The sequence below is a fragment of the Anabas testudineus genome, chromosome 5 (genome assembly GCF_900324465.2).
Source record: "Anabas testudineus chromosome 5, fAnaTes1.2, whole genome shotgun sequence".
NCBI classification, from domain to species: domain Eukaryota; kingdom Metazoa; phylum Chordata; class Actinopteri; order Anabantiformes; family Anabantidae; genus Anabas; species Anabas testudineus.
This window is the reverse complement of record NC_046614.1, coordinates 23,710,236-23,722,450: the sequence shown is the minus strand read 5'-3', so window position 1 is coordinate 23,722,450 and position 12,215 is coordinate 23,710,236. Positions and strand designations below refer to the sequence as shown.

Sequence of the window (12,215 nt, the reverse complement as noted above, 5' to 3'; positions counted from 1 at the left end):
CCGCTAGCTCAGTGGTTTCTATTGCCAACTTGTGTTGTTATTGCAAAAGGGGGCGACGATGAGAGAGACAGGGGATTAAACAGAACTCCCACACAGCAGCGTTACTCTATTAATCGACTGTCTTTGTCTATGAATGTTATAACAAGAGGCCGCTCGGTGCTCGTCTGTGAGAGAACCAACATAACGTTTATATAATTCATCTTCACTTTTTATCACCTACACATTTATACCTACTTTTCTTTTTGGAAGACATTTCTAACGGATTCCTACTTTTTTCTTTTTCTCTCCCACATTTACACCTTTGTGTAGATTTTAAACTGTATTTATTTTGCTTATTTGTTTGTATCTGTTTATCTCTGGCTTCTCTAACCTCCCCACTTCTTTCTGTTTGTGTTTGTGACCTCGACTGCTTCCGTGCGTCTTCCCACAGAGGGCGGCAGTTTTATTAATAGTCCAGTCGGTCTGCTTTTCTTCTCTGTCCAATACGGCGGCTTGTCTTTGAGAGCTGAAAGTAAATCTCAACATGTTTTAGCATGATGTCAACGTAAATATTAACTGGTCTTAAAAAACTGAGTTGGTTGGTTTTCAGCACAATTCAATTATATTTGCTGAGTCACCACAGGGAGTTTGTGAAGAACGCTTATGTTAAATTCATTTATTTTAAAGTCACACACAGTAAACTCATCTTCTGATGGTTAATAAGTTAAAAACCTGTGTTGTATTATTTTGGAAGCTGTAACATCTGGGAAATGACTGTTTGAGATGTTGAGGGTGCTCCACAGATGTACTGTTCAATCAGTATATACTTGAGTAGGGCCACTGTGAGAATGATATCTGCAGCAAGAAGCAGTCTGACTTCAAAATTATTAGAAGTTACCTGAAGAAAAGCGAAGCTGTGGCCTGTTTTGAGTTCCACGGCTGCAGAATGAAACTCTTCCTCCATGATTTACTCGACCTCCTGTCTGTAACTCTCTGTTTCTACATCTCCAGATGACATCATTTGGAAGCATTTATCATCATGAGGAATTCAGATGATGTCTTCTGGAGGTGTTGACATCATTTGAACTGAAGAACACCTCTATTTCACAGCATATGGAGGGGGTATTTGAATATACAGTATGTGTGCTCCCAATCTAAAACCACAAGAAGCTAGTTGAAAGTCAGTCAAGTCCATCTTTAAGTTCATGGTAGAGTTGTCTAAGTCTCTGACATAAGTCTAAGCAGCAAGCAGGTAACACGGCCCATCTCTCTCTACTCAGTCGCTGACTCGACCCTGTCTCATTGAGTCTAATGACAGTCACCTCCTGACCTCCACATTAAACCACAGACTGATCACAGTGCTAATACCTGCATGCATATGTATTCCCGTCCTGTGTAATCCATACTTCACACCAACCTTGTATTGACCTTCCTCAAGTTTGGTTTCCCAGCCGCGCTGTCTGTTCATTGTTTGCCAGCTGATTTAATCCTTGTATACAGGAGTAACGTGGAGCCGGTCCTGCATGTCTCTGTATGTCTTCAACAGTTTCAGTGTCTTAGCTGGAATCAAGTCAGCAATTGTAACTAAACCTTGTAGCTTTAAAACTGTTGGCACTCTTCTGTCTCTTGGTCCCTCTTCTTCTATATTTAGAATTACATCGTTTAATCATATTGTTTAGTCACTTTGTGCCATGCACTAAACTTTTTTTGGAATTCAAAGTGCCAACTTTATTTTGGCTATAAGCTTTTTTATTTAATTTTTTCATGACTCTATTTCACTGTAACAGTTTATTTTTGTTGATTGCTTGGCCTCAAATGCTGATGATATTTCCATCCCCCTGCATGATGTTTATGAGTTGTGTTTCACTCTTTACATATGGATGGACTGTTTAGAGTATCTTCACCTTGGGATCATTTGTGTCCAGCATCTTTGTGTTTATGTCTAACTTGTTTTGTGTGTGCATGTGAGTGAGTGTGTCCTCACTAAAGATGGCTCCCTAATCATCTCCTGTGTTTGAGAATCTGTGCACAGTGTATGTTTGCATGAGTGGTTCTTGTGTGGTCATCCCAGCGTGTGACTATGTGTGCCTAGCCTATCTGTATGTGGTTGCCTACTGATGTGACTATGTGCATACCTGTTTGTGTGCGCGTGCCTGTGTGCTTATAGGTGCGTCCACCCAGGACTCAGATGCCATGGAGCCAGAGAAGCAGGTGGACAGCACAGTGAAAATGGCAGGAGTGATCGCAGGGATCCTCATGTTCATCATCATTCTCCTCGGAGTCGTCCTCACTTTCAAACGCAGGTAAGTAAAAGACCCAACGTCAGGGCAGAGTAAGAAATTAAAGGTGCTATATATAGTATTTTAACACCAATAAATCATCAGGATGCCCGTTCTGTATCCTCACTGCATTTCCCTTAACCCATAGACGAGACAGTTGGTAGCTTTATCAGATGCTGTAGTGCACTGGGAGCCACTTGGCCAAATTTGTGTAGAGTTGCTGTGTGGCACAAAACAGGAGGGCTGTTCCTCCACAGGAAACTCTACTGAAACTCTGACAGTGTCTAGATAAAGCAGATGGTGAACAGAGGCGACAACTGTTATTACTCTAACAACTCTTAAAACAAGTGAAAAGAAGCCAGTAATGATCATTAGCACTGGCATTGATCGAAGCTACCAATCATCTTTATGACCAGCGTGTCAATTTTAACATATAGTACTTGGGAAACTGCATGTGTTGATGATTAAAGTACTACATTTAGCATCTTTAAATAATGCAACTCAGTAGATTGTTACTGAGATCATCTAAAAACAGAGTTCATGTTTTAAAGTGTCCTCCTCTTTATACTGTAGGCAGATAGAGGTTCCTGCTTATAAACAGATGTACATGGTTAGAATTAATTAGATTCTCAGTTTTGCATGGAGAAGGAACATTTTATAAGATGCAAGGGATTAAAAAAAATGAAAATTTAATCAGAATTTAAAATGTTTTATCATTAACTTTCAGTGTCAGTACACAGTGCACAAAAAAAGAGATTAGCATTCATCATGCATCAATTGCAGGTTACACTCTGATTCCTATGATTGTGAAGGCCACAACTTTTACTTATTACTCAGGGCAGCATAGAAGGTCAGAGCTGTGTATCAGATCTGGAGGTTTACTTCTCTCCTTCTCGTCCTCTCTAAACCCTTGAAGGCAAAATAAATAAGAAGCACCCAAATTTCAGATATCTAAAATTCTTATGAATTGTTCTACTTATTGTTTCAGTTAGGAGAGATACTGATGTTCCTCCGTCTTTGTTAACATGCACACTGGCTTGCCACCATCACCTGCTTCTCTCTCTTTCTTTCTTTCTTCTTTTGTTTCTTTCACTTTTTCTTATTCTGCGTCGCTCCATCCATCCTCCCATTCCTCTATAAACCATGTGCACACTGCATATGCTGTGTATTTTTCCTGACTAGGACACATTTGTTAGATTTGTTTTTGTGTGTGTGTGTTTGTCGTTTTCTCACTTCAACTTACAAAATATGTTGCTTACACTTCATAAATTGCTAAAATCTGTAGTTTGTGTTCAGCTATATAAACTGTTGTTACTGAATTAAAAGAAAAACAAAGAAAGGAAAAATGTCCTAATGACACACGTCAAACCACACTGAGGAACTTTAGTGATGTTAGTACCCGAAGCATACATGCACTACAAAACTAAGATTAGAGCCATAGGGCGGTGAAATGGAAATCATGAGGATTACTTGGTGCGACTGCCCAAGGCTTTAAATCCTGAGACTTTTTCTTACAAGCAAACATCAGAATAAATAATGGTGTGGACACAGAACCACTGGGCTGTTTTCAGAAGAAATACACAAATATTGATGTTGGTTTAATCAGCCGTGTCTTTATTTCCAAAGGAAATGATGCTGACTTTTTCTACGTGCTAGTGTAGAAGAGATTTCTTGTGAGAGCAAAGTCTAAAAGGCTTTGTGTCTTCTGATTGTCTGAAGTGTTTTAATGCTGAACAAGACCATTTTTTGTGATTGTACAGCACAAATCATAGTAGAGGCTGGATTGTCACAGTCAGGACGCAGCTGCAATCAGCACAATTTTTACAGTTATCACATCGGCCTAAAATCTCAAATAGAATTACTGTTATTTTACGTCTATGATTAATACAACAGCCATCAGATCCTTCCAGCATAGCACTTGCTTGCTTGTCAGGCAGCAATTTTCATTCCAGGCTTCTGATTGTCTACGTTTTCATTGGGAATAAAAAACTTATGGTTATATGGCAAATTTAATGTAGTGTTTTATAATATGAGCCAACAGGTTGAGAAAAAGATTAATTAAACCTGGGCAAAAATTTAGCAAGTTGATTTGTTATTAGTTGACACCACGAGTCCAGTTCTCATAGTATATCCGTACATCCAGACAGTATGACAATGCACATATTTGTAGCCAAAAACTGGTGTGGGGAAGTTATATGATGTACTGTGCAGTCAAATGTCATGCAGGTTATCTGCATGTTGGTAATAAACCAAAGACTATGGCACTATTTTAATTTAAAAAAATCCAAAACACGTGACCAAGACTTACTCAGCATACTCAACAAGGAAACGTGCACAGACCGTTTTTCTATGAGGGAAATCTCTAGTCTGAATACAACACCACATACATTTCAAGTGAGTAAAAGAGGCTGGGGAGTCGAAGAGTGTGCAGGGTCAGCTGGCAATGCTAATGAGTGGCTAACCCATGCTAAGAGAGAATACCCCAAACACCAACAGGATAAAAATCTATCAGAGTCAGAGGAGGAAAAAGTGAGATGTAAATAGAAAGATAGGTACAGGTAGAGACTTGAGAAGAAGCTGCAGCAGGGGGATATAGGAAAGAAGTAAAAGGAAATGCAAACGGAAAGCAGGGAAAGAAGGAATCAAATGACTAAGGTGTGAAAAATGTATTTAAAAAGTATGAAAACCAGACAGCCCTGGTTAACCTGGGGTCAAGTGGAAATGCTAATCAGATGCTAACTAGAATAACAGGGCATACTATACATAAAAAGGCCAAGTAGAGGGCAAACACCACCGCTGTGGATGTAGGAAAGAGAGGGAAAAGACCATTCATACAGCAGGAGAGACGGAAAAGAAGGAAGTAGTTGAGATGCTGCTCTGATATCCAGCCTTCTTCAGTCAGTCTTAAAGGTCCCATCCAGGTCAAATGGAGTCATGGAGTACATATGAAAGTTTGACAGAGAGAAAGAAATAGAAATGATGATGAGAAGAGGACGAGAATGGAAAGAGAACATTAATGTGATATTGCACTGAGGAAATACAAGTGAGAAGAGAAAGTAGGAAGAGAAAACAGAAACAGAGTTAATAAAATGAGTGCAGACAAATAGATGTGGACGGGGGGAAATTTACAGTTGTCTGGGGTCATCTATATTTCATTCCACGCTCTTTAGCCAGTCGTCCGAATGGCAGAAAAACAGCTTTTTAAATTGAAAGTGTTTTACATGCCTCTCAGAGCCTATAAATTATTCTCAGACAAAACTTTTGTCGGGCAGTGAGGGTGCACAACTGTCCAATTAATCTTTCACAACATCATTACATATGTTCCAAATGGACTTTATTTTGTGAGGACGGCCAGGGGATGTTACTGATAATGTAATGTAAAAGTGAATAACACTGGACATGACTGAAGTCTTAATGGAGATTCGATGTTTCTACAGCCAGGTGGCCCCAAGGATTCATACAGCCAGAACCAGGAGATACACTTTTCATGAAACGGTTGAGAGGAGAATGGAAGGGATGAAAAATTAATGTTCCTTAGCTCCTTAAACACAGGTCTAATTTTGTCTTTGTGACGCCAGAGAAGCAAACGCTAACTAAGTGAATCAGGAAAGGTGACGTCTGAGAACTGCTAATTGATGGTTGATGGTGGTTTTTCCACCACTAGATGTATTTTGTGCAAGCTATTTTAAATTCAGACCCATTCAAACTGAATCCGCTTTCCTAGTTCAATGACTTATATGATTAATAAATCAACGAATAAAAATCACATAAAACAAAATAAAATAAACCGCTCTAAGAAATAAGACTCGTATCTAAAGATATATAAGAAAACACACACGTTAACAAAAGTTAAAAGTTATAAACCTTGGTCATCTGAGCCTCAAATATAACACAGTAATTCTACTGCTGGGCAGTGGATTCAAAACAACAAGTAAGGCTGGTTATCCGTATATTTAAAATATTATTTAAACTATTTACAGTTGATTTAAATCAGTTAAAGTAAAAAATCAGTACAAGCTTCTTTGGCTGAGATACAAATATAAAGATAACTGAGGTTTTACAGTACAAATGACTGAAAGATGCATAAACACTAATGAGTCTAAGTAAATATTGTAAGTGAAGAGACACATTCATATTAGAGTAAATACAACTGCACACAAATACGGATGCAAACAAACACAGGAGCAAATATGAAGCACATGATATGTGACTGGTGTGTGTGTGTGTGTGTGTGTGTGTGTGTGTGTCACTGTGCGTCACTCTAATCTGAATTGTGTAGACATCTCCGACTCTCTGCCAAGCACTGATTGTTTTGTCCGCTTGTGTGACTGGATGTAAAGTGTGAGTGTCATGAGAGTCAGTGCCATATCACCATCTGTGTGTGGGAGTGTGTGTGTTCACTGATGGCCTGATACCCCTTAGGCAGTTGAAGCCAGCAGCCCTGGATTGTAACACACATGGGATAACTGAGAGAAAGACAGAACCCCAGATGGGTCTGTGGACAGAGACGCCTGCAGACACGGACACATTGCTCTCGGCTAAACACAGACAAAAATATTTCTCTCAGAACTTCAACTCTTCTGTGTCCTCGATAATTTCTAATGGGTCAGACTAATATGGAACATTTCTAAATGTTTGTTTTATTTATTTAATATATACAGATATTTTGCACGAACGGCAGAAGGTCACATTTATTTAAGATGACATAAGAATTCAAAACGTTCCTTAACAATTTCATCAAACATCCATAAACGCTAATGTTGTAATAAAGAAATAAGTAGGATTTAAATGAATATGTGAGCAAATACAGATTGTTATTAAATGAGATGTTGAAGAATCTGTGTCAGGGAAGAAAAAGAAACGTGCACTGCAGGATGTGCACCGTGTATTAATATGTAGTTCCTAGTTATTAAAACGTTACCTAAATGAGGTCTCTTTCTGCAAATTTACTTTCTTGAATAGCTTTATAAGAAAAGCACTCACTGTAACTGGGAGTTATAGCAGCTACAGATGATTTAAGCACGTATATATATGATATTTCACCAGGCTTGGAACTGAAATTTTACAAGAGCACAGATGCTGGAACAGCAGGGAAGGAAAGTAAACATGATAGAGATGCAACTAGATGAGAGGAAACATCATTAGTATCATTCAAATTGAAGTTCTGGCTTCGGTTTAAACTTTTCCTAATTTCAAGATCATATATTTGTTTATATATTTATTAATAATATATAATATATATATATATAAGGAAATATGTGTTTTTAATTTATGACTAAATTAAAGCAGCTAGTTTGTTTTAACATATATACCAGTGTACACACACGCTGAATCATGCTTTTGCATTAATACTCATACTCAAAGTTGTAAATCCATTGTTTTGTGCACTCAGACTGATTCATCGCCACTCATTCTCCTTGTCTCCTGGTTCTTTACATCTCAACAACAATAGCTGGAACAAGTAAAGAATCACCTCATTCCAATATTAGTGAAGTCAAGTGAGAGAACAGGCAGAAAAAAATGAAATGTGTCACTTAACTCTATAGAAAACAGACTTAAACTGATTTAGCTGCACAACTTCTCAGCATGCACATTACTCCACTGTTAACGCTGGCAGAGATAATTCACTGGTACTTTGAAGTCTGTTCTACTGGCTGCAAAAACAAAAAAAGAAGAAGACGCTCCAGACTGATTGACATAGTAGAATTTCACCATCATCGGCCGTGACAGAACGTCTTTAGAGGCCAAGAAATGAGGGCTAAATGGATTTTCTCTGCACAACATGGTTTCGTGTCCACTCCGAGCTTCTCTTTATACCACTGACTGATTGAACCCATGGCTTCATGAGTCTTCTGACTCTTGCTTTCTGTTCATGGCCCTCTTTGAGACACCAAGAAGCTGTGGGATTTCTACTGTTGTAGTTTCCATGTTTGAAACTCGTCACCTTGATAAATCTTGATACTTGACTTAACCGCACTCTTGCTGAAAACCTACTGAAGTTCTGCATTATGGGCCTGGTCGCATTTCTTCATGGCTGTCTAGACTTTAGAAAAATCGAATTAAATCTGTTTCCCCCTCTTTAGCCTTTCACAGCTCATTCATGTTCACTGTTTTTCCAGATTTAGACACAAATGTGTGTTCACTGCGATGTGTAACAGTTACAGGATTAGCAAAAGGGGATTGTGAAAGTCACAGCCACGGAATAACAGAGAGAATGCAAGTACAAATGTTTCAGCCTTCAGTTTATTCAGTATCAGACAGCCATGACAGTGGATCTGTGCCAGAAAAGAATAAAAGTAAGGCTCTTTTTAACCCGGCATGAATTTAGCCTGAGAGCAAAACAGTGCAGCAATTTTTATCAATCTACAGAAAAACACCAGGAATGCTGGAAACGACAGCTGCAGCCTTTCTGAGTCAGGTCTGAATCTGGCTTTGGTGTGTTCAATGTCAACAGAAACATATGAGGGGAACTGAAAGGAAGAAACCCTGCAGATGTCTCAGGTGTCTCACCACGACCTCTCTGAACTGAGTCTCACGCCCTTTTATGTCTCTCTCTATCTTCCTGTTTCCTGTCGTTGGCTCCACCCCTTCCTGTCCCGTCCTGTACCTGCCTTGCCCTTGCTCCGATAGAGAGATTCACACATGGAGAACTCTGAGCGTGGGGTATTGTATGTTTATTTCTAGACACCAACACATCCACTCCTTTCATTTTGCCTCTTCAGGCTTTCAGTAGTTTTCCAAATGCATCTCATGACCGAGGCTGCGCCTGGAAAATGGATGTGGTATTTCCAATGTGAATATTAAGACTTAGAGATTAGCTACAATATATAGTAAACTTAGATGTTTATGAAGTTTATGATTTAGTGACGAATGTAATAATTTAAGTCTAATTTGTGCAACCTTTTATTTTGGAAAGCTACTTTCAACAAACACTTTACTGTGGAATACAAGTCAATTTTAGCCTGAGACAGCACACATCCTGTCTTACCTTTTAAAGGTAATAAAGTGCTGACAGTGTGCACATACATGTGGTAATTGCTGTGGTTACAAATCTCAGAACTGCTGAAAAGAGCCACTGAATGTGCTGTCCTAAGCAACACTCAAAGATATTTATGGAAGTACACATCCTTTTTCTTCAAGAGTGCAAAACATAAAATACCTAATGTTTTAATCTCTGTGGCACATCATTTTCTTGGCTGTTTTAGCACTGAGAAACCTCAGGGAGTTCTCTGCTGTTGAGCAGCCACATCAGTGTCACTAAGTGGTTAAAACGTAGGTTGTTCTGTTCTTTGAGAATCCATCACCATCATCATAGAAGTCCTCGTTTATGCACTTGTCTTGCATCCTCGTTGTGTCAGCACCATTAACGTATAATCTATGTTTCCCTTGATGGCTGAATATCCATCTTGGGGAATAAGTGCAGTAATATTTGAGCAAACTATTTTAGTGTGAATGTCACGACACGTTAACCTATTGGAAGATGCTGCTGGTAAACGTTTCATTATTTATATCAAGTCATTGGTGGATTTGTGCCCATTGCATGTCATATGTGGTTGTTTGTTCTTTATTTTAGTATATAAAGTGCACATTTGAAATCAGATATCATGCATCCATCATCCCTGAGGATTTTCATTGCATCAAAACGTACCTCCACATTTCCCCTGTATGGTGATGTTGGATGATCTGTCCAAAACTTTCATTTGCTTTTAACACATTGTCAGTAAATATGCAATCAGACACCTGCAATCAGTTCCCATTTATAAATGGAAAGACAGACACTCAGGCACAAAAATGATGGCAGCAGATTGACATAATTGATTACATGTTATCATAAAGCAAACAGTCATGCAGGAATTTGCAGAAGCATGAAATAAGCCAGAGAGACGCCTCCAATATTAGAAAAAAAGCTTGAATAATTAGTCCAACTTTGTAGGGTAGAATTATGTGTTTGGCTTTGACAAATAAAACAGAGGTGGGTGATTAAGTAGGAGATATGAGGTAATATCTCGCAGAATGAAATGTGACGCTTTTCAAATATCTCCACCCACACTGCTTTGGCCTCAAAGACAATCTACTCTGTTCCTGTCACGGTAGCTGTTGCTGTCGACTCATTCATCTCCAATAAAACCCAGTCTGCATATAAAGCTATCAACACATCCTGTACTTCTGTGAAAACCTAAGTTTTGGTTGAGTTGCACTTTGCTTTATGGCGTCTCGGGCATAGTCAGTGATACCAATTCCAGATTTGATGGTAGATTCAGATTCAGTGATGTCAACTGGGTGGTCTGGTAACATAAAGTGTGAAACAGCCCACTGACTAAAATTGTTTCCCCAATCCAAAATTAACTAATTATGTAGGAAAGCCAGAAACATCAAACATCAGTTTTCAGAGCTCAGTCTTTTTGTAGAGTAACTGCTACATCAAGTTATTCAGATGTAAAGTAGTAAAAATAAAATGAGGTGGATATGAAGACTGGTGTTTTTCACTGAAGAGAAGTCTCACAATTAGATTTCTTGATTTCTGTGCTCTAAATTCTTGCTTGAGGAGGAACGGGTTTGTATATACATTAACACGACAGTTGATTCATTAGGAAAAGTTTTTATGATCTTAAATTTCTCCTGCTTTCACTCAACCCTGTGTAAAGAATCCTAAAATAAATGATAAAGCTCCTCACTGAGACAGCAGAAGGACACACAGACAGCAGACTGCACCCTCATGGATCAGTCTATGACAAGAGAATAGAGTCCAATAGTAACTGATGTCAGCCCAGGCAATGGACTCGGGCTGGTTCCACTGCACATGGCGAGTTCTTACAAGGCCAAATGGTCTAATGTGCACGTGTGGACTGTCTAACTATACTGTACATGGATACGGACGGACACATTAGAGATGTGAGTGCTTCCATGCTGACAGATGCTCACAGACAATTTGACAGTGTTACCACAGACACACACACACACACACACACACACACGGCTGGACTTGACCCCCATTCTGCAGATGTGACACATGGTTGAATAATGGACTCGGATGCTTGCTGAGATAAATGCTCTGTGGTTCACTTACAGCGTGGTTGCAGTGGGCGATGTTCAGCTACTACCACGTACAATATGATCATACACGTAAACTGGAAATGCTTCAAAGGATTTGTTACTTTACTAAACGTTGACTTAAACAATCACAACAAATACTAATATATGAACCACAGAACAGATTTTAAACTTATAATCTCACATATTTTAAATCCTTTGCTTCACATTTCAGCATTAACACGTGTTTTTTTTTTTTTTTTTTACATAGATAGTTGTGGAATCATAATTAATTTATCACATTTATTTGAGAGAGTGTCAGTGTGTCCATGTCCATATGGTATGTTGACCTCAGTCTTGTCAAACAGCGTTAATTAACTCGATCTTATCACTCTGTTGCACTTATTTATAATCCCTACCATCGCTTACTTCTACCTTCACACACTTCCACAAATTAAAAAGTTTGACTAACATAGTGCTGACCATCGGGCGGGCCTGGGTGGGCCTTCTGAAAGGGCCCACATTGGCAATATTTGCATATGGAGGAGAAATACACAGCTGTGTTCCATCCGTCGTCTATTGAATTGGCTGTAATGAGGAGCTAATAAGCCACGCAGACAGCATGCACGTTTAATGTGTCAGTAAAAGGCCTTATGTTGATGTTTCCTTCTGTCTGTTTACTTATGTGAGTGTATGTACATGCCAGCCTGTGGGACTGTAGGAATGCATGAGGAAAGAGGGAGTTCATGCAGTAGATGAGATTTTTTTCATCCAACTCAGCCTTTAGCAGAAGGAAAAGTCTACATTACACTACATCTGCTCTATGTATAATTAACTATAGCCATTGTATTGTTGTTGAAATATGCTTGTGTGCATATTGCAGGGTGGTGGCCAATTCACAGTGACCCCTGATAAGTTGTGTACCCA

General features: G+C 39.0%; 1 protein-coding gene across 1 annotated transcript in view; it reads left to right on the top strand.

Moving 5' to 3' along the window:
- ptprt (protein tyrosine phosphatase receptor type T) overlaps positions 1 to 12,215 on the top strand; it is a 236,773-nt gene that overhangs the window by 162,672 nt on the left and 61,886 nt on the right. Inside the window, exons 17-18 of the mRNA XM_026347177.1 lie at positions 2,147 to 2,282; positions 8,889 to 8,926. Coding sequence (XP_026202962.1) covers positions 2,147 to 2,282; positions 8,889 to 8,926 — 174 coding nt within the window. The remainder of the gene's footprint in view (positions 1 to 2,146; positions 2,283 to 8,888; positions 8,927 to 12,215) is intronic.